Here is a 23,432-nt window from a genome sequence, read left to right as displayed (position 1 = left end):
TGTGAACTAGAAGCTTGAGATGTCTTGGAACTTGCTGTTGTGGTTATGGGTTAAGAGTAAGAGATGCGATACTTGAATTCAAAATGGCCACCTCTACATAATACAAATACATAAGCAATATAAATTACATTAGTTAACAAAAGCAACAAAACACATTGAAAAAACAAAACAAAGAAAGCCTACAATATAAATTACCTAATACTAGTGTGAAATTAAATATTTATTTAATTTTTGTAGTGCGGTTCAGTCTTGGTGAGGTTTTAGATGTTCAAAACTGAAACAAAATCGTTTTTCATGTGATATCGCAGTTCACACATCTATTTTTATCTCAACACATCATTGTTGATTTTTATTAATTGATCTTTTTCAATCAATCGATTTGACGACCGAAAATTAAAAAGAGTGTGAACATACCACCTTTTCATATTGCCGTTTAGTTTTGAACCAAAATCGTTTCAAAATCGCAAAAATAGAATTGTCCAGCGCGGTTCAATTTAATTCGTGTTTCGGTTTCAGCTTTTAGTTCTAAGTGCCCACCCTTAACTCTAAACTGGCAGACGACTAATAGACTCCTTCCATATAATAATCAAGTCATTGAAAAAAAGGTGCAATCAAGAACTCAAATCAGAATTCTCTTCAAGTTTTGAATCTCAATGTTTCCAATTTCAACATTTGGATCTCAGTATTTCCTAAAACATGGGCTGAGAAATCAAGTGAAATATTATTATTAAAACGGCCCAAAGTGGAGCCCACTCAGTAAACGAGAGGCCAGAGCCGCCAGACCAGTGCGCTCAATCGCTTTACGCCTTTTCTCTTTCCCTCGATTCCATCTTTCGTTCAACCCAAATTCTGTGCGGCTTGGAGCAAAAATGGCCCTCGTCGGCGTTCTTGCTCTTCAGGGGTCTTTCAACGAACACATAGCAGGCACTCCATTTTTGCCTCCTCTCTCGCAGCAAATGCGTTCGATATCATTGCACTATGTTTTTCTGATGCCCTGTGCGTCTGTTTGTGTGTGTTGTAGCTCTGAGAAGGCTTGGGGTGAAGGGCGTGGAGATAAGGAAGCCAGAGCAGCTTGAAATCGTGGCCTCCCTTATAATCCCTGGAGGGGAGAGCACCACCATGGCTAAGCTCGCTGAGTACCACAATCTGGTCTCTCTCTCTCTCTCTCTCTCTCTCTCTCTCTCTCTCTCTCCCTGGGTTTGTTTTGATTTGTTCCTCTGTTTCATATTGGTTTATTTTGTTGACAGTTTCCTGCTCTGCGTGAGTTTGTTAAAATGGGGAAGCCTGTTTGGGGGACCTGTGCAGGTCTTATTTTCTTAGCCAACAAAGCTACAGGCACGTTCATGTTCCTTCTTTCTTTCGTTGCCGTTATCAATCCCTTAAGTTGTTGATATGTTCAATTGTTTTTATAAATGTGATGAGACGAGTGGCATGTTTTTCACCTTTCAGGACAGAAAATAGGAGGACAGGAACTTGTTGGCGGCCTAGATTGCACCGTCCACAGAAACTTCTTTGGCAGTCAGGTAATGCACTCACTTCTCTGTTCTCAAGTTTACGTGATTTCGATATTCAATGTGGTAATTGTTTTGCTTTTGGTAAACCAAAAACTTGCAGATTCAGAGCTTTGAGGCTGAACTTGCAGTACCAGAGCTTGCTTCTACGGAAGGTGGTCCTCAAGTATTTCGTGGAGTTTTCATCCGTGCTCCCGCTATCCTTGACGTAGGACCAGAAGTTGAAGTGCTGGCTGATTATCCTGTTCCATCTAATAAGGTGGTAGATTCAAATTCTGCTGTTGAAGCTCAAGAGGTTTTTCTTCTGTCCATAAATTTTTTACCGGTTATACTGTTATATAATCAGTCTTTGGTCAAGCCTCATTTGTTTCGTTTAAGTTGGCAGCTCTATTTGCTTCTTCAGTAACCATATTTCCTTGTAAAACATAAGACTTGTTTTGGAAGGAGTTGAAAAACGTATCGTATGAGAACAAGTTCATCATCTCTGTCTAAAATAGGGTAGTTAGTTTGCAAGTTTATGATAGTGGAGCAAGTTATGATCAAAAGTTCATTTTCTTATCCGAGAAGCGGTAAATTTCTTCTGGTCTTGCCTGAAACATATGTCTATGATTGAAAGTTGTTGACTGGAATTAGATAGACTAATTTTTTATGTACATGGGTACGGTTATATCATCTCGCTTAGTTTTGGGCTCGTACAATCACCAATCACAAACCTGGTTATGTCATGTGTTGTCAGTAACACTGCTTCTGCTGTATATAGCAAAGAGAAGAGACACTATCAAACCTTCTGTACTGGTGTGCAAATATGCAGTTATATTGCTATACAAAACCAGAGTATCATTCGTCTAAGATGAAATTACCAATGATGGCATGCTGCTGACATATATTTACCTTCTTTCATTGCTATTTTCTTATTAGTTTTTGATATTTCAGGAGAATCCTGTGCCTGAGAATAAAGTGATTGTAGCAGTTCGACAAAAGAATTTGCTGGCGACTGCCTTCCATCCTGAATTGACAGCAGACACTCGATGGTAAATATGCTTACTCTGTCAGCCATTCTCCTAAATTCACACGAGGTTCTAAGTATTTAATATCGCAGGCATAGTTACTTCTTGAAGATGTCAACTGAAACCGGACAAGGAGGCATCGTTGCTGTTGGAGCAGATCTAAGTTTAAACCAACAAACAAAGATTGACCTTCCTATATTTCAATAGTGGCAGACAGACAAGTGTTAAGGTTTTCTTCCGTGCATTTTGTTGAATTCCTTACTTTTTAGAGTCTGTTTTTCCGTTGGCGGATGTTGATGTACGATATCTGTTAAAGGTCTTTGATGGTGGACAAGTAGTCTTTCAGGTGAATGGTTTAGTTTTAAGGCAGATAATCCGTTCTGCATTTCAGATGGTGTATATACAATAACACAGTTGAAAGGAAGTTTCCTTTGAATCCTTTGAATAAATGTTGAGGATATTACTTTCTCTCGTGCAGTAAGTAGTTAAATATCAAATTACCATAGGCTAAACCCCAAAAACTTCCCCCACCAAGGCCAATGCCTTGCGAAAGTCACTAATCTTGAGGATGCCCTCAATGTGTTCGACGAAATGTTTCAAACGCGTCCTCTGCCTTCCGTTGTCCGCTTCAATCAATTATTGGGATCAGTTTGAATAAGGTTTCGGGATCGTCCTCGTATTTATGTTCTAAACATCATCATAAATTGTTGTTTTCACGACCTTCAAGACTCTAATCTGCTGCTTTCTTCTTGAGGATAGAGTGACCGAGGCAGCACAACTTTTCAATAAAATGTTGGAGAGTAGTAACTGCAAGCTGGTTGTGATTACTTTCGGCACCCAAGTCAAGGGACTTCGCATGAAAGGTAACAATCAATTGCTTAAGAAGATGGAAGAGGGAACTTGCAAACCTAACCTAATTATTTATAGCACGATCATTGATGGTCTTTGTAAGGATACTTTAATTATTGATGCACTGAACCTCTTCTCAGAAATGATGAGAAAGGGTATTGCTCCTCCCAACGTCATTACCTATACCTTTCTGATTCACGGAGTTTGCAAATAAGGGGAGTGGAAAGAATCTACAGGATTGTTGAATGAAATGGTGAGCAAAAATATCTCTCCAAATGTGCTTACGTTCATTATCCTGGTTGACAACCTTTGTAAGGAGGGGTTGGTCAAGGAAGAAAAAGGGGTGTGCTATCCACAAACCTTATTTTACTCATCACACATCCCTTGATAATTTATGTCCGTTGATCTTCTTCAATTCATCCGATCCGACGGTTGAAAATTAAAAAGGTGTGTGAGAAGTAAAATGGGGTGTGTGGATATCACACCCCAAGAAAAAAAACGTGGTCAAAATGATTACTCGAAGAGATATTGAACTTGATACAGTTACCATACACTAAGGCTATCTCCAACCCAAAATTATAATTTGTTAAACTTTTGTACTTTTGTACCAATAAATTTGGATTTTGGATTTATTATGATTTTTTTAATAATTTATCTTGTTTAATTTTAGGAACATTTTGATGTAAAAAATATTCAAATTCTGAATAAAAAGTGTGGAGATATTTTTAGTTGGATGGGTATTTTGAAGGAAATTTTATTTGAACTCATATAATCTTTTTTTACATCCAACTTACTATTTTCACCCATATTAACTTTGATTAAACCATCAGTATCTCTTTAAACCATATTTACTACCTAAATTACCCTCACAAACCTAATTCAATTGGTAGATTTATCCGTACACTCATTTAGAAATAAAAACCCAAATTTGCAAAGAGAAGTCCGTTTCAAGTTAGGACTACGAAAAAGTGGACAAATTCTTAATCCAAACAATATGATTGTCCTTGCAATCATATTGCAAAAGAGCTTGTCGCACTAGTTTAGGGGTTTTTTTGTTTGTTTTCAAATGGTCTGAATCTAAATTCTAAATGCTATTGTTTCTTTATTCTTATTTTTCTTCCTGCTTTGGTTTAAGTTAAAATCCTCTCTCTGGTTGTGACCAGTGGCGAAGCCACGTGAGGGTGAGTAGTAGCGGCCTGCCACTACCCTCGCCGGAAAACATGACCGGAGCTCTGGTTCAGCCCTTTCCCTCACCGGAAAACCCGATTGGTTCAGACCCTTCAGACAGAAGCGTATTATGTCAAAATAATATATTGCAATCAACTAGGAAATTAATCAATTAATTTAGATAATTAATCCTATTTTGAATAAATAATTGAAGGTTACCTTGTGGGGAGGATTTGACGAGGATGGATGAAATAGGTTTTGAATAAATACCTATTTTGGTCACTTTTGACCTTGATTGAGTCGTGATTGTCCGCTACTTGCGTGTAGGAGTTCCGATGTGTCTCGAGGGTAATTTTATCTTTTTACCTAAGAATCCACGTGTCGCCTCCATATTTTTCTCGATTATTTTTTGCTCCACAGTTTGGTTATCAGGTTATGGGAGCAAGTAAGATGCTTGGTTATCAAAGTAGTAGGAGCTTGGAGCAATCAAATGGACAGGTGTAGCATTTATATTAAGCTATATAATAGTCAGTAATAATTGTTTACTGACTTATTAGTAGGCAAATATTATCCGTTTGGTTATCAGGATAGCAAGAATTTGAGTGTGAGTTTTAAAGATAGGTGTTGGACAATTATTGGGCCACCTAAGTCAGTAAAAATTGAGTACTGACACCTTACCCCAGTATTATCTTTCTCTTCAGGTCTTTATCTTTTTGCCCCACTTGTTTGGTTACCCATCCCACCCCCCACTTTTTTTTTTTCCTTCTAACCCCACCTTTTTTTTGTGGTTTATTAACCCATTTCTCCCTTTTTTTTATTTTTTTATTTTATTCTTGTATGTATTTTTATTTTCTCTTTTAAGACTTCCACCATATTTATCTTAAACTCTCACATTATTTACAAATATTGTATAACACTGTAAATATTGTTTAATGCTTATTTTATGATAATTTAAATCCATCTAGGCTCCTACCTAGATCTTGCCTAGGCACCTAGCTACTAGGTTCCAGTCCACTGTTTGATTAGCGCCTAACATTTTTTAGGATCTAATCCTAGCCAATTTAAGTTTCTTACATTGACTTTGATATTATTGCTTACAACTGCTTTAGTGGAGAAACTATTTTCTAATATGAATATTGATTCAAAACTTTGCACTATCTAATGTGAAAACAACCGCTTCAATTGAACCTTGCACTCTTTTGAATTTCGTCCTCGCAAATTTTGGCTTCACCACTAGTTGTGACTATCAATCAATTAAGTACATGATTTAACTGACTATTTTTAGGGATGAATATTTATCTTTAGGGTGTATTTTGTTGGATGAAATTTCATATCTTTTAATTTGATTTACTGCATGCATGCATTGATGAAAATAAAGGTAGGATGATATATGTTTGTGATGGTTAGTTGGATCAAAGAGATAATTATTCTCTTCAAAGCTCCAATTGTCCCAAGATTTCCAAGCCCTCGGCAATTTCAACTTAAACGATTCATGGTTGTTCCGCCTGATATATCACAGGAAATATACTAGTACCAGTCCATGAGGAGACAAAGGAACGAGCCATAGAATCGTCTTCTGCATGTCATTTGATTTGTTTGATCTCAGCACTATGGCATCTCCCATTGCTGCTATTGTTGATTTGTTTGTGCTTTGGTGTTTGTTTAGGTTTATTGATAAATTTTAGTTGTATTGTTAAATTTATTTTGTATTTGATGGTAATTATGCACTAGGGTAAAAAAGACAATTAACATTTAAAGTTTAAGTTGGGTATAAAAAGAGGTTATATAGGTTCAAATAAAATTACCTCCAAGGAGTTTTGGTGTTGGATTCTTTTTGGACGAATTAATTAGACTATTTGATCGTTGGATCTCCTTTTTATCGAAATTTGATTAAATTAGATTTGAGAAGTTGGATTTAAAAAAATAACCGTACAATGGTAAAAAATCTAGGGCACACAATAAAAAACTGTTGGAGTGGAATCTAGTCGTAGAAAGGCTGCTTGCTTTGCGCTCGCTCGCAAACAATCTCTCCACGTTGCTGCATCTAATACGCGAAGCCCACCTTTGTCTAGTCTTCACGTTCAGGTGCTGCAAGCTGGGGCCCTCGGCCCAATTCCTTCCCTCATCCATCCGGGGCGGGGGGATAGCAGACCCAAATTTCCACCCCCAAACCAAAGTCCCATTTTCTCACCCCAAGATACATTCCTCAGAGATGCTTTGGGCCCAAATTTTTTGTTTTTTTGGTTTTTTCAAACCAAGCCCCATATAAGTTTTTCTCTCCTTGGAGACAGCCTTATGTATGGTTACTGTTTGGTAATCGTTGCTCAGTTGGCCCAATCTGAGGCCATTAGATTGGACTTTACCGAGATTGAATTACACTTCACCAGAACCACTGTTCTAAAAATCTTCACCTAGCACTACCTAGGCGTTAGGCGGCTGGTTATCGCCCAATTAATGTCTAAGCATTTGAATTAAGAAATGACACCTAAACCTGCTGAGACGCCCTCCAAGCCTGCCCATATCCGTCTAGGTCGCAACTCACTTAGACTGAAAATATATAACTTTCATTTTACAATTTATTTATTTTTCCAATAAATTGTAAGAGTCTTGTTGCATGAACACACATTATATCCTTATTTCTCATGTATTCATTATAGTTTCAATACTTCATAATATATATGTCACTCTATTTTATAGTTTATAATGAAATTAGATATATTTTATGTATAAGCAGACATTTATTTACATGAAATATAATAGATTTACTTAAATTCGTCTACTCTACCTAGGTGCCTGCCTAGGTTTCGTCTAACCCTCCAAACGCTAGGCCCCAACTCATCGTCTAACTAACGCTTAATGTCTTTTCAAATCTTGCTAGAACATGTCAAACAATATCAGGCGGCAACTATTTAGAAATGAATACCTTGTGATCTTTTCCGGTAGAAGAAAAAGGACAATCTTTGTCGAAACTCAACAACACAAAGTGAAGTTTGGGTGGAATTCGATAACGCACTTGAGTCTTGTCGATCAATCAGTGAACGTTGGTTGAGTCTCTGCGACTCGCAGAGTTGAGTTGCTGAAGAAGATGATGTGGTGGGCAACAACTGCTGCTTGTTATGGCAGCCGCAGACTTAGAGCCATAGGTATGCCGCCTTCTTTTCACTCCTCTGTTGTTGTTTTTGTAAACAGTTACTTGGGTTTGTTTCACTCTCGAGCTTCTAAATCAACCGAATCTAGAAACACCCAACCACCCCAGTTTGTGAAATTCACCAATCTTGAGGATGCCCTCAATGTGTTCGACGAAATGCTTCAAAGGCGTCCTCTGCCTTCCGTTGTCCGCTTCAATCAAATATTGGGTCAGCTTGTGAGATTGAAACATTATTCCACAGTCATCTCGTTGAATAACCAAATGGGTGTGTCAGGATTCGTCCTAATGGTTATACTCTGAACATTATCATCAATTGCTACTGTCATCTCAACCAAATGGGGTTTGGTTTGTCATTCTTGGGAAAATTCTTCAAATTAAGTTTTGAACCTGATGTCACGACCTTCAACACTCTAATCAATGGCTTTCTTCTCGAGGATAGAGAGGCTGATGCTGTCGGGATTCTGAATAAAATGATGGAGCGTGGTAACTGGAAGCCCACTGTGGTTACTTTTGGCATACTAAGGGACTTTGCATGAAAGGTAACAACATTGGAGCTATCCAATTGCTTAAGAAGATGGAAGAAGGGGGTTGCAAGCCTGGCGTTGTTATTTATAACAATATCATTGACAGTCTTTGCAAGGATACTTTAATTGTTGATGCATTGAAACTCTTCTCCGAAATGACAAGTAAAGGAATTGCCCCAAATGTCATTACTTATACCTGTTTGATTCATGGAGTTTGCAAATTTGGGGAGTGGAAAGAATCTATAAGATTGTTGAATGAAATGGTGAGTAAAGGTATCTTTCCAGATGTGCAGACCTTCAATGTCTTGATTGATACAGTTTGTAAAGAGGGAATGATCCAAAAAGCAAGGAGCATGGTCGAAATGATGATTCAAAGAGATATTGAACCTGATACAGTTACTTACCGTACACTTATGGACGGTTACTGTTTGCTCGGAGAAATGGGTCAGGCGAAAAAAGTTTTTGAACTAATGCTTAGCAAAGGCTCCGTGATTGATGTTCGTAGCTATAACATACTGATAAATGGTTATTGTAAACATAAAATTATTGATGATGCCCTAATGCTTTTTTGGGAAATGTCTCATAGGGGGGTGTTTCCAGATACAGTTACTTATAACACTCTTATTGATGGGTTTTGCAAGATGGGGAGAAAACAAGATGCAGAGACTTTGTTCTCTCAAATGCAAGCTTGTGGCCAACTTCCAGATGTTCAAACTTATAATATTTTACTCCATGGCCTGTTTGAAAACCAACAATTTCCCAAAGCAGTGCAATTGCTAAGCGAGATGGAGGGAAAGAAGTTGAACTTTGATATCATAACGTACCGTATTCTTATTGAAGGTTTGTGCAAAGATGGAAAAGTTGAGAATGCATGGGAAGTCTTTCGCAGTTTATCGTCAAAAGGATTTCAACATAATGCCAGGACATATAATATAATGATTAGTGGATTTTGTAACACGGGGCTAACAAGTGAAGCAGAAAACTTGCTTAGGGAAATGAAAGAGGAAGGTTGTTCTCCAAATGGTTGCACGTACAACACAATTATTCGAGGGTTTATCAGAAACAGTGAGACATCAAGGGCAATGAGACTTATTCAAGAAATGGTGGAGGGGGGTCTTTCTGCAGATGCATCGACTACGGAATTGATAGTTAATTTATTGTCTAAAGTTGACGTTGACCCTGCTTTGTTGCCATTGATAGAAAGGGCACTGTGAAGTTCATTTGTATGTTTGATAGCTGAAACAGATCCTTATGACCATCACAATGTAGTTTGAAACTGTTGCACTTTTGACAACTTTGGGTGCTTCCTTACCTCAAATGCTGGGTTGGAGGGAGTTCTCCCACTGACGAGTCCAGTTCAGGTAGCCATTCGTTCACGCTCCGCCTCGAGATGTAAGATACGTGTTATTAATGTAATCTATCAAGTGACAGAGCAACTTTTATGTTACTCTTTAAGATTGTGATATCTGTTGGAGGAGCCGAGTATGTGGACCGATATGATGAGATGAAGTGCAACACTGCATTCATGGCTTGGTTCAATTTCTGTTTAATTAGCTTTTATAGTTTGTTTTTGGTTATAGGATATGAATCTGATGGAGAAGCAATGGAGGAATGATAACCACATCTGATCAAAAGATGTATCCAAATTCCCTCACGAAGGGAAGAGTCTGTAATCGACCGACCAAGCGATGTCAAATGCGATTAAAAGGAGATTACACGATTTCCATGTTTGCTTATACATTTTTCTATGTGCACCAAATATTGAAAGAGGAGAAGGTGTGGACAGTAGCCAACTCATTTGGTCTCAGGCATCAACTATCTTCAGCATTCTTGAAAATAAGAGAAATCTGAGGCTTCATTTCAACTGCAAACCGTGTTATCCGTTGTTCAATCCCTACTAGCCCAGCCAAACGCAGTGGAAATAAATTGAGTTCGCCTTCTAAGCGCTGCACGGGATTTGCAGAAAAACTTCTTTTGCCCTCAAGACCAAGGTTTCTTTAACCCCAACTATCCACAGCCTCCGTTGACACTCCTCGAGTACCATATTGTGCCATTCAAGATGGACAAAGATGCCATGGAGGTGTATTTGCTTCACAGTTCCAAGGTTGACACTCTCCTGCCCGACCATCCTCTCGTTGTCACTTCCCTGCCTGCCGGCACTAGAGGATGCGCTTCTCTTAACCAAGTCAAAGTCACTAAGTGGGATGTCTACAACAACGGACGACTGATTGTACATGGGTTAGAAGACTTCTCCGATCCGATTGTCCAAACCCTAAGGTATCCGCAGTATGACGTGATGAATGTGAAAGAGGATTCTTCTCAAGGATTTTCTGCGTCGCCGGATGCAGTTGGGATTATTAGTAGGTTTCTCTTTCGAGCACTGCTGACTGGTTTCACCTCTCCTTCATTAATTTCTTGTAATAATCCATATGATGATGGAGAATGTGAGCCTTTGCCGCTTAGTACTATGGTCTGAAGGCACTTATATTTTACTTGTATGTTAGGAGTTTTATGTTCAAAGGTCGTGAATGACAAGTTTCATGCCAATTTCTCTCCTCCACGAGAACACAAAATGCTAATTAACAAACTAAGAAATCGACAGAGTAACAACATAAAACATATTAGCTACCCTAGTTTTGAGATCGACAGAAGTCCAAAAGCGCCATTTTAATGCAACTCCGGCAATTTTCCCGCTCAATGAACTAAGGTTATGACGAACACAAAACATACGGAACAAAGAAAATGTGGGAGGTTCCGGGTTTAATGCTCCGAGCTGGTGAATCTATTTAACTGTGGCCACAGAAGGGGTAGATAACTGTGACTTGCCATCAGTTGTCCCCCTTTTAGAAAAAGAAAAATGAAAAACAGGACTAATTTAATCACGCACTCAGTAACCTGTGAGAGAGTGAGGGAAAGTTTAGGCCTTTGGAGATGGAGAGAGCTGTTGATTTTGTACCAAGTAAATTTGGGTTGAGAAAAGAAGAAGATGAAGGCAACTAAAGGGATGTAATCACAACCCCCGAACTTAGAAAATGGGATTCACTTTGAATATATACTACAAGTACGCAATTGTTTATGTTCCAGAGAAATCAAGAATACAAAAACCAGTTCATAGTACAGGACGAGCAGCATCTGATGGCGGAAGTGGAACGGGTTCTCTTCGAAGTTCCTTAACAACGGCAGCCAATGCCTCAGGGTTGAGACCCAAATCACATAATGCAATGAGGATGGAGAGGGTGTGACGGTCCAGCCTTGTGTCAAGAATGTTGGACATCTGAAATGCTAGGTCAAGAGATTCCCGTGCGGTTTTTGCAGCATCCGCATCCATATTAAGAACCTGAACAAAACGTGAAACAAAACAGCCATATTGAACCCGCAATGACAAAAAAGAAAAGAATGTTCGTCATAATAATTCAGTAACATTACAACCTATCAAAACACTCCTAATATTCCTTCTTCACATCTTCAACTAAAATACACATACAACTAAAATACTTGTTTAAGGCATTCAAACCATACGGAAACTGAATTTTCTTCGAAAGAAGAAGAAGGCCGGGAAATTGATTGCACGAATCTACCATGTTTTAAGCATCTGGTATTTTGTTTGACTGAATCATGATACTCATTGCAATCTATATCACACAGTTGCCGCATAATTCACTTCGTTTCTCTGAGATGGACTGCTTGAACACAGAGACGACTTGGCTCAAGGACACTAATGCCTAGTTTTGGTGTTTTAGATACAAATTGGACGTAAAATGGATGAACATAGACAAACTAGTTGCTTGAGGTTTACGGTTTCATCTGGACTAGTATTGGGAAGCAACACTACAGCAATAAAATTGGGGCATGAAATTCAATTTGAATTCCTCTTCTTATTCTATTTATCTTCCTATTGTTTCCAAGGTGTGTCAAATTCGCACAGCATTTGATTTCAATTCCGTTTTCGATAAACACAGAGACGATTTACTAAGAACATCGAACCTACCGGAGATCGGTTTGCCAGATCCATTAAACTGCTTAAACACCCAAATCAAACCCAATAAACAGGTTTAGTACTTGGCAAAAATCAACCACAATCACAATTTGGGATAGTAAAAAACCCCAAATTGTAGCCTCTGTAGAAGTGGGCATTCCCAATTTTAGCATATTTCAACCAATTAAAAGTATCAGTACATTGATTAGCTCTGCAAACACAAGTAACCCAATAAAATTATAAATTACAAACCCTAATTTAAATCCTAAATAAAACTCCCCAACTTAAAACCCCTAAATTGAACCCTAAATGAAATATTATTTTCAAAATAAATTCCAATAGACACCTTGTAGAAATTATAGCAAGAAGAAGAAGAAGAAGATGAGGAAGTTACCGACTGAAACACTAATTACAGAAGCGAGAGGGAGAAGGAAGTGCTTGTTGTTAGTCGGATCGGTTGGGCTTCACACTTCGCTTTTGTCCCCTTGGCCCCTGCACTGTTCCCTTGCTTTGCTTTGAAAAGGTTTTTTTTTTAAATTTTTTTTTTTACAAACGATATTATTATTATATAAGTTAGATTAAAGAGGAGTGGAATTTCTGATAAAAAGCAGTGGGTTAAATAAGAAGTCCGCCTAAACAATTCATCACTTAATTGATTCAATCTTAAGATTTTTTTCTCTTCTCGTGAGGGAAGGCAGGATTGATGCATATACAGTTGAGAGTATGCTTGTACTAGTGGGTTACCCAGAACTAGTAGCCATTTATCTATCGAGAGGATCCTCTTTGTGAGGATCCTGAATATCCTTCAATCACATCCGTTCATCGTACATCATGCGGTCAGAAATTATTGTAATTTTTTTATTTAAAATTGAATATAAACAATAACTAACCGCATGATGTGCGATAAACGGATATAATTGGAGGATTCCTGGGATCCTCACAAAGAGGATCCAGCGAAGATTCTCTCTTATTTATGTAGCCCTTCATCTTTACAATCTATATCTATCTTCCTCATTGAGCTTTGGTCCTTTATTTGGTGTTTTTGTCTGAGCTCGTCTCAAATCTGAATTTTATGCCCCTTTTTAACTCAAGTGTCGTCTTATGTCGCAAGTCTCCTATCATCCTCATCTGCTATTTAACCCATCAAGTGTCTGTCCTCAATGGAATTTTGGTGTTGTGTTTTTTTAAGTGCTTTTTGCACTGTTTAATAGGATTATGAGAAAGCTCACTGTACGGGTAGTATGCACACCCCTATCTTCCATTCATCCAGCTGTTTTGTTGGTTCGTCCTTCTGGCAGTGGTGGCATTGCGTGGCGGTGCAATTGACTTGGTGAAGGTTGTTGTCTTCCTCCAATGCTTTTTGTTGTTATGGGCTAACTCATTTTGGGCCTATCTATTGTATTTTCTTTCTTGTATTTGGGCTTGTATTTGAGTTGTTTTGAACTATCTTTTAAACTATTTTTATTTTATATTAGTCTTTTTATTTAAGGGAGTTTTAACGAAAAACCAACAGTACTGTTCACTTTAACGAAAAACAATATTTTTACACTAAAAAGTACTATTCACTTTACCCTTTATTTTGTCCTTATCGTTAAAACTCAAAATTTTCAAATTTTTTTCATTAGTTTTCATTTTATTTAACGAAGTAATTTAGTTTGAGAAAAACTAATCAAAATATATTGTTTCTTTACAGAAAGTTCTCTATTGTTGATATTAAAATTTTCTTTACCTTGAGAGAAGAAATGTCTTGTTATTCTAATTCAATATTGAATCAATGTCAACCAGGTTATAGTTGACCAATTTATTATAGTTGTACAAAATCACTTTACGTCAAAGTCGACCAAATTATTACGCCTTAAAAAAACAAGCATTTCTAGGGCTTAAAGAACACCTTCCATGAGCCTCCATCTCCATGGGAGAATACTTGTTTGACCAGGACTAATATATTTAATTATTTCTTTTATTCATGGAAAGGGTGGCAAAGGGAAAGGGATCCTTTCCGGATCCCTTTCTCCTAATCCATTAATTCTTGGGATCCAGAACATTGAAATTTGATATAATAGCTAAAGTTATTATAACTTTTAAAGTGGACCCCTGTTTGTAGTCGTTGGATCAAATTTCAATGGTCCGGATCCCCAAACTTGGTGGATTAGGAGGAAGGGATCCGGAGAGGATCCCTTTCCGTGGCAAAGAATCAAGCTCTTCCCACGTGGAGTAGCCGTGGCGCTAAGGTGTTCTTAACAATATTAGAGTTGCAGCCATTTAGTATAACGGTCTACTAATATTCTTTTCACTTAAGTGAGATGTCTTAAGTTTGATTTTCGTCAAAGGCGAATTTGAACCACATTGGTTCTTAACAGTACTAGAGCTGCAGTGCTCCAAACTCTAAGCCCGTCAGGTGGCATTTCTGGCCAAAAGAAATCGTTTTATTTGTTAGCTTTGTAATGTGTTTATTAATACATAAAATTGAAAAAGTATGAGTTGTAACTTTGGAATTCATAAGCAAATATACCTAAAATTCATGAATTAGTACAATAAGATGGGATCTAACTCCCTTTCTTTATTTCCCCAATTTTTAAGTTATCTGATTCATTCATTCTCCTAAACTCTGTTAAGTCAACATGCCCATATTTAGAGACCCAATACAAACTTTTGAAGTCATTGAAATAAATCAAAAGTGATCTCTTTGCTTAGTTTAACAAACCGTAGAGCTCCTCAATAGCTGATGTTCAAATGCTTATATTGTCTAACTGTAAATTTGTACAACAAATTAACTCGAGTGAGTAAAAAACTTCTAGTGGAACGATTAATTCCTAATATTTAGGAATAAAAATGAGAGGAAGATTGTAAAGATGAAGAAATAAAAGAATGAAGCTAATTGTTTGAATTGCTTTTGTTTTCAAATACAACTGTGAATTGCTTGCTTAACTCATAAAAGAACTCACGTATATATACAAGCTTGGCTTCCCAAAAATAAAAGACTAAAATGGCTTAGAAAATCCTTACGTACTTCAGCCATCAACTTTGCATGCTGAAGACCAATGACAATATTTATCATTAATGATTATTCAAAAATACTTCTGGATCATCAAGCAAGAATCTAATTGTCCAACGATTTAAATCAACCGTTAGACAATGTAAGGATTTCATGTTAGCTACCAAGAGAACCATTCTCCTAGCATATCATAATATAATTCAAATAAATTTTTTCTGTCGATCCGTAGTCTAACAAGAGAACATTTTCCATACATATAAACAGTGGCGGATCCAGGATTTTAAATTCGAAGGGTCCCAATTATAAAGGTCAAAAAATTTATAGACAAAAATAACATTGAAAATTTAAATATAATACATTTCATTTAAAAATCATATGCAAAACAATATTACAAATTATAAAATCATAATTCAAGCGTCCATTACATGGTTTCATAAGTTACTAGGGAGTACCTAACTTGTTGATTATCTAATATGAACCACTAAATTTAAAGGGGTGTGCTATTCACACACCCCTTTTTGCGTCTCACACACCCTTTGTTTATTTCTGTCATTTGATCTTTTTTAATTCAGTCGATCCGACGGCCGCAAATTAAGAGGGTGTGCATGAAGTAAAAAGGGGTGTGTGGATAGCAAATTAAAACACCAGTCAAATAAAACTCTCCCCAAACTCCCACTATCTTTCTAACCAAACACACCATTTTTCTCTTTTACTAGTTTCCAAACATCCACCTTCTCTCTCACTAAGAACAAAGTTGTCATACCTCCACTAACCGCCTCCCTCCCCATTCTCCCAAAGCCATGGTAGCTCCACCACCAAATTTCACCAACCCATGACAGATCATATCCATCTTACTAACCTTATGATGGAAACTTCACCCATAAGAAAAATTACTAAGATGGTTGAAATAATTTGGGAAAGTTTGGGCTTATGTACTGCCCCCACCAGACGACACAGAAAGGTTGGAGGAGAAGTGGGTGGCACCGATGAATGAGACCATGGCAGAAGCAAGGAGGAGAGAGGCAGGAAGGGTCCCTATTTCTTTCTTCTCCGTGCGCGGTCATCTTCTTCGAGAAGAAGATAGCCACTGCAACCTACACAGACCTCATGCTCGAGTACGAGGGGTCCTCGGAAAATTTATAGCAACGATTTAGGATTGCCGACGGGTCCTGGGACCTCCCTGGTCCCTATGTGGATCCGTCCTTGCATATAAACCCCAATTAAATTTCATATAGTTTACGAAATCACTAATTCAATATTAAATAAATGTCAACCCAACTAGATTTTTGTGGTCTTACATTAGGTATAGATTGCCTTAGGGCAGAATATAGTTGTACGAAATCACTTTACGTTACCAAGTCAATATACCTTGCAAAACAAGCATTTTGATCTAGGGCTCAAAGAGCATATTTTATGAATCTCCATTAGAATAGTTGCTTGAAGAGTACTATATATTTTTCTTTATTTATTTCTTGGAAGGGGAGGCAATAATCAAGCTCTCCCAACATGGGGTACGTAGCCGGCGGTGGCGGTAAAGTGTTCTAACAGTAATGGAGCTGAAGTGTTTTAATATTTGTGTTTTCATACCAATCTAAAACGTCTATTTTTTTTTATCGTTAACATGCTTTTATAAATTTAGCTTTACCACGATCAATCTCTTATAAAAATGAGAGCCGCCCTATTTTTTTTTAAATATTTTTATTTTTCTAAGAACTGATTTATGTAAGTCGATCCAAACGTGTTACAAAAAATGAAACTTTATATGACAACTTTTATATGAAAATTGCAATACTTTCTCTGGAGTCATGCAATTTCATGTCCCATGTATAAAAAAGGATAATGCTAGGGAGACCAATTTTTAAATCAAATTTGCAAACCAAATGATATGTCACCAATTGGAAATAAATACGTTAATCAACACTTAACTAATAATCCAATCATCAACATCTACATCATTTGGTTTACAAAATTTAATTTAGAAATTTGGTCTCCCTAGATAAACTAAGTTAATGTTCTATGCAAAGACACCCATAAATTTTGAAACAATCGAGATAATTTTTTACTTTTATGTACATCAAGTTTATTTCTCTCATCTAGATAAACTTCTTGTATTTTCATATGAACTCGTTTATGCATGCAAAATGGATCCAAATATATATGATACATGAACAAAAAAGTGTGATTAGCAATCATTAGTAAGTTTGATAAAACTAGCGTCGCTTGCCAAGGTGAAGAATAATTGTAATTGCAAAATTGCAATGTGCAGCTATGCAAAATACACAAAATATTGCCAAAAAGCGTTTGACAAAGTTAAAGAAATATCACAATGCTTAAGGCTATCAAAAGGTTTTTTTTTTTATATTTTTTATTATTGGAAAATTTTGAATACGTGCAGAAGCAATAAGCCGAATCTCAAGGCTAGGGTTCCCTCATCACTCCCTTATATAATCTCTTGTTGTTCCCATTCTTTCTCATCAATCCTTCATCTCATAACACAAAGTAAAATTCAACAGGAGAAGAGAAACATATATAAATTACGGTAGCCAAAAATGGCTAGGATTACAATGTCGCACATTTTGGTGGCTCTTTTCGTCATCCTTGTTTCGATGGAAGCCGCCTTCGTTATGGGGCAAGGCAAGGGGAACGGAAATGGGAACGGCAACGGGAACGGGAGCGGAAATGGGAATGACAACGGCAATGGTAATGGCAATAGCAATGGAAATGGCAATGGCAATGGAAATGGCAACGGCAACGGCAACGGAAATGGGAATGGGAATGGAAACGGCAACGGGAACGGGAGCGGAAATGGGAACGGCAACGGCAATGGTAATGGCAATGGAAATGGCAATGGCAATGGCAACGGGAATGGGAATGGAAACGGCAATGGTAATGAAGCCGATGAGGCTGCTGTTTCCAATTATGACGTGTTGACACCAGTGGTATCCGGGCAGGAGCGAGGGTTCTGTAAAGCAAAGGGGGCTTGCAATTACAAGACTCTTACGTGCCCATCCGAATGCCCTCAGAGAAAGCCGAAGAAGAACAAGAAGAACAAGGGTTGTTTCATTAACTGCGGTAGCAAGTGTGAAGCTACTTGCAAGTGTAAATCATTTGACCCTTTTTTTTTTCTTTTCAATTAACTAGATAACTAACAAAAAGAACTTAATAAGTTGATCAAATTGTTGAAACTTTTACTAATAACTAGATCTTCTTTTCTTTCGTGCAGTTAGGAAAGCCAAGTGTGATGGATATGGCTCTCTGTGCTACGATCCCAGGTTTGTTGGTGGTGACGGTGTGATGTTCTACTTCCATGGAGCCAAGGGCGGAAACTTTGCCATTGTTTCAGACACCAACCTCCAAATCAACGCACACTTCATCGGGACTCGACCAACAGGAAGGACCCGCGATTTCACATGGGTTCAGGCTTTCGCAGTGATGTTTGACTCTCACACCCTTGTCATCGCAGCAAAGAGAGTATCAAAGTGGGATGACAAAGTTGATGCTCTCATGGTAAAGTGGGATGACAAAGTTGTTACCATCCCCACTGATGGAGATGCCGAATGGAGGACTAACGGTGAAGATAGAGAGGTAATCGTCGAAAGAACTGATGAATTCAACTACGTTAGGGTTACAGTGGCCGGTCTCGTGGAAATGGACATTAGGGTTAGGCCTATTGGAGAAGAGGAAAACAAGGTCCATAACTACCAAATACCAGCTGATGAAACATTTGCTCACTTGGAGACACAGTTCAGATTTACCAATTTATCCGATCTTGTGGAGGGAGTTTTGGGCAAGACTTACCGCCCGGGTTACGTTAGTCCGGTCAAAATCGGAGTCCCGATGCCGATGGTTGGTGGGGAGGACAAGTACAAAACTTCATCCCTCTTTTCTCCTCTCTGCAGGGTTTGCAGGTTCCAGAAACAGCCTGAGCTTGCAGCTGCTGGAGGAATTGCTCAGTACTGAATGATTATAATTTTTTATTCAAATATATTTAGGGGTGGACAAAACACATCGGCTACCAATAAAATGTTACAGTTTAACAATATATCATGAATATTGTTACAATATTTATAGACTGCAACTAATGATGAATTTTTATTGTAAATCAATAAAATGTGACAATATTAACAAATATATAATAAATATTTATACTTATTATAAATAGGTCAATCAAGTTTGTGGTACACTAGTGCACCTAAAACCGAACAAAAATTACAAATTGAGGTCATTACATTACAGTTGGAAGCCCTTTTATTAAATTTTTGATATTTAGGAATACATCAACTTGACTTTAGACTATATATGCATTGCAGTTTCTGTTCTGAAAATCTACGGAATCATATTTGCATGGTAGTTTTTATTTTATTGTAGTCGAATTAGTCAGATCAAATACTCCAATTAAAAGTTTAAGACTAGTGCTCTTATTTTCTCTTAAAATTACAAGCCTCATAAAACATTATATAACATGTTAGGCCATTTTATTTTAAGAATCTCAACGGTAGGAGAAAAACATTATTAATTAAGTAAACTAGTATAATGCATCTTAAAGAAAATTATATGAGTTTAGAGTTTAGGGGCTTAAATTCCTGACAGCGTAAATCACTATTTTCTCCAATAATGCATCTTAAAGAAAATTAAGTGGCACTTCAAACTACTCAAAGCAATCAACAAATATCGCAAATGTAGTCAATCTATGAGTTTAGGGTTCAGAATAAATTTAGCCAATCGCAATTTCACATGGGTTTAATTCCATTCATCATCACCAATCAATGATACAATCTAAGAAATTCTTTTTTGTTTGTAAGCGAGATCAAGTTAAATTCACATGAATGGGGAGAATGTATTATATTTACTTTGAGTTCGATACTTAGTAGTTGACTCACTTTGTGACCTAGCCCAATTCTTCTCCCCTCCCCCTTAGAGTAGATCGAGTATACCACTCCTGTTTGGATCTTTAGAATAGAATATATTTGTATAAAACGTTTCATTCATCATTGATTCATTGTTTGTCTGTGAAATATTGTCAGTCAACCAGGTTGCAGTTGAGCTTAATTTAGTCGTGTAATCTCACATTAGGTATTGACCACTATATGGAGTATAATTGTGCACAATCACTTTATGTTATAGCACACCAAAATTCTCAACAAACAAAAAAAGGTCAACCAAATTAGTATGCTTGCAAAACAAGCATTTCAGGGCTTAAAGAGCATCTTTTATGAGCCTCCCTAGAATAGTTGTTTTGAGTCTTTGCGCCCGCGCACAAAGACTCAAAACAACTATTCTTTATATATATATATATATATATATATATATATATATGTGTGTGTGCGTGTGTGTATCCCACTAAGGCAGCCGAAAGAAATGTTAATGTGAACTGAAAAAAAGAAGAGAAATGCTAATGCTCTATGCAAAATTAATGCATGCACCAATAAAATTTGAATTGAAGCAATCGAGAATTTAATAAAAGTTCTTACAGTTGAGAGTTTGGGTTTTCTTTTTAAAAGTTTAAGTTTATTTCTCTCATTTAAACATATAAATATAAATTACTGTAATTTTTATCGTGAATTTGATCCGATAACAATTCGATCTGATAACAAATTGGCCTAGAACCTGTTGTTTTTGTGTCGTTTTGTATCAAGTAAACAGATCGTACAATAAATTGTCAGGCATAATGAATAGACTTAGCAAATGGATGGTATTTGTCATGTTTGTGTCCTTTTTGTGTCATACCCATTAACTAACAGATTGTGTTGTGACTCATGTCAGACTCAATATCTTAACAGGTGACTTGATAATGATTCTATCTGTTACTGAGTTAATTGACCTAAAACATAATATTTTTATGTTGTTTTGTGCCAAGTTAATGGATCGTGCAATAAATTATCAGGCCTAGAATATAGTACCTACACAACACAAGTAACTATCACTTTACGTTAAAGTCCACTAAATTATTATATATACCTTCCAAAACAAGCACTTCTAGGGCTTAAAAAAGAGCATCTTTTATGAGCCTCCATGTAGAATAGTTGTTTGAGTATATATAACATACTTCATTAATTCATGGAATGGGAGGCAAGAATTAAGCTCCTCCGTCGTGGGGTGGCCGGTGGTGGCGATGAAGTGTTCTTACAGTATTGGAGCTGAAGTGCTCTAATATTATTTGTGTTTTGATGGCAGTCTAAACGTCTCAAAAAGTTTCTCAATCTTTAATATGATTTTTATAAATCTATTCATATCATATTTATTAATTACATTAATCCATCGATTTCTCATAAAAAGAGACCCATCACCACTTCATATGACAACTTTCACATGCAAATTGCAATATGTTTTGAGTCATGCCGAAAGAAATGCCAATGTGAACTACTAAGCAAAATACACCAAAAAATTCAACAAAATTGAGGATTTGAAAGTTTCAACAGTAAATTTTTAATTATGTTTACATTTTAAGTTTATTTCGCTTATCCACGTAAACTTATCGCATTTTTTTTATGAACTCGTTTATGCATGCAAGCATATCCAAATACCATATATATATATATATATATATATATAATTAAGATCCCATATCGTTCAAAGGTGTGGATCATGTAAGTCTTATATGTATATTCCCATCTCTACCTAGCACGATGCCTTTTGGACGCTCACTGGCTTCGGGTTCCGTAGGAACTCCAAAGTTAAGCAAGTTCGCGCGAGAGCAATCTTAGGATGGGTGACCTACTAGGAAGTTCTCAGTGTGAGTTTCCAAAAACAAAACTGTGAGGGTGTGGCCAGGGCCCAAAGCGGACAATATCGTGCTACGGTAGAGTCAAGCCGGAGATGTGACAATTTGGTATTAGAGCCAATCCCTAGCCGAAAGTGTGCCAACGTGGACGTCGGGCCCCTAAGGGGGGGTGGATTGTAAGAACCCACATCATCCAGGGGTGTGGATCTTGTAATCCTTATATGTATCCTTTTGGGAGCTCACTGGTTTCGGGTTCTGTAGGAACTCCAAAGTTAAGTGAGTTCGCGTGAGAGCAATCCTAGGATGGATGACCCACTGGGAAGTTCTCATGTGAGTTCCCAGAAACAAAATTGTGAGGGCGTGGCTAGGGCCCTAAGCGGACAATATCGTGCTACGGTGGAGTCAAGCCTAGAATGTGTTGGGGACCCATGCCGGGATGTGACAACTAAAATGTAGTCAGCAATTTGATGAGAAAGCTTGATATAAGTAGCATATATAAAATGTAGTTAGCAATTTGATTAGAAAGATTGATATAAGTAGCAACACTTGCTAAGGTGAAGAATGTAATGGTGTGTGGGATAGAAAACTTTTATTAGAATGACAAAAATAAATAAATAAATGAGACTTTTCTTACAACTTTGACATGCAAATTGCTTTGAGGAAGCCTAAATAAATGCTAATGTGCTATGCAAAATACACAAATAATTTTTTTTTGAAGCAATCCTAATGCTTGAGAAGCTTAAGTGACATCTAACAGCCATAAAAATATTAGCCAAAGTTGCTGGTTCTAGGCTGTTTGATTGCATGAAGAAGCAATGAGTACAAGAATGGAGCCGAATTCCAGGGCTAGCTAGGTTTTTATCAATTGTAGTAAGTATGTAAGTAGGGATCGTTCTTAACCGGGGATTAGGAGGGATTGCTAAACACTTGGAAACTGACTTAAAAGCTCAAAAACAAAGTTTAAAACACTAAACTTGACTCAAAGAATGCAAAACTAAAAGTTAAAACACTTAAACAAACCTAAAACCTAAAACAGCAACTAGAAGACTCAAAACTGCCTAAAAACCACTTTCTGGGCAGTTTTGAGCACCTACACTAATTTGGACGAAATTGGATGAAAACTTGAATCAAAACACTTATAAACACAAACTAAGATACTTTCTAACTATATGGGACACTAAAGTAAAGGGGGATTTAGGGTTTGACGAAATTAAACTAAATGAACAAATTGCAATTAAAACATAATGTAAATATGAAATGGATGAATTGGAATGAATGGATGCTAGCCAAGGGGTTCATCTCCACACATGTTACACTTGCATAATAAAAAGATTTCCAATTGCATTTCAATAAACCATGAATTCTCAACACCCCAAGTTAACCGTGATGCACTAATTAACCTTCAAATCTTCCTAACGTTATTGAATTGGATGATTGCATACGACAACCCAAAACATTCCCCACAAGTCCCCTACATGATTGCATAATAGAGATACAAGCAAGAATCATTACGCTCTAAGAAAATTATAAGTGT

The 23,432-nt window shown here is 37.1% G+C and overlaps 2 protein-coding genes and 2 pseudogenes across 3 annotated transcripts; 3 read left to right on the top strand and 1 right to left on the bottom strand.

The window, feature by feature from the left end:
• The first annotated feature begins 707 nt into the window (after window positions 1–707).
• Window positions 708–2,986, top strand: LOC103930634 (probable pyridoxal 5'-phosphate synthase subunit PDX2). The gene is made up of 7 exons (XM_009339992.3): window positions 708–924; window positions 1,022–1,149; window positions 1,248–1,335; window positions 1,450–1,523; window positions 1,615–1,806; window positions 2,445–2,542; window positions 2,611–2,986. Exons 1-7 carry the CDS (start codon window positions 870–872, stop codon window positions 2,723–2,725), a joined length of 750 nt encoding a protein of 249 aa, XP_009338267.2. The 5' UTR covers window positions 708–869; the 3' UTR covers window positions 2,726–2,986.
• Window positions 2,987–7,391: 4,405 nt separating this feature from the next.
• On the top strand, window positions 7,392–10,753 carry LOC103930635 (annotated as a pseudogene).
• Window positions 10,754–11,193: 440 nt separating this feature from the next.
• Window positions 11,194–12,935, bottom strand: LOC103930630 (mitotic-spindle organizing protein 1B-like). 2 transcript variants are annotated; one of them, XM_048569555.1, is made up of 2 exons: window positions 12,581–12,935; window positions 11,194–11,543 (listed from the first exon to the last, which is right to left on the bottom strand). In XM_048569555.1, the coding sequence occupies exon 2, from the start codon at window positions 11,532–11,534 to the stop codon at window positions 11,316–11,318; it is 219 nt and encodes a 72-aa protein (XP_048425512.1). In that variant the 5' UTR covers window positions 11,535–11,543; window positions 12,581–12,935; the 3' UTR covers window positions 11,194–11,315. The 2 variants fall into 2 exon arrangements, with proteins under 2 accessions (XP_048425512.1, XP_048425511.1); XM_048569554.1 differs by having other exon boundaries at window positions 12,577–12,920.
• A 4,791-nt stretch (window positions 12,936–17,726) lies between these two features.
• On the top strand, window positions 17,727–19,137 carry LOC103930662 (annotated as a pseudogene).
• Window positions 19,138–23,432: the final 4,295 nt, after the last annotated feature.

This window comes from the organism of the source record quoted next, unplaced genomic scaffold (assembly GCF_019419815.1).
Source record: "Pyrus x bretschneideri cultivar Hongxiangsu unplaced genomic scaffold, Pyrus_bretschneideri_v1 Contig5, whole genome shotgun sequence".
NCBI classification, from domain to species: domain Eukaryota; kingdom Viridiplantae; phylum Streptophyta; class Magnoliopsida; order Rosales; family Rosaceae; genus Pyrus; species Pyrus x bretschneideri.
This window is presented reverse-complemented; position numbering and strand designations above follow the sequence as displayed.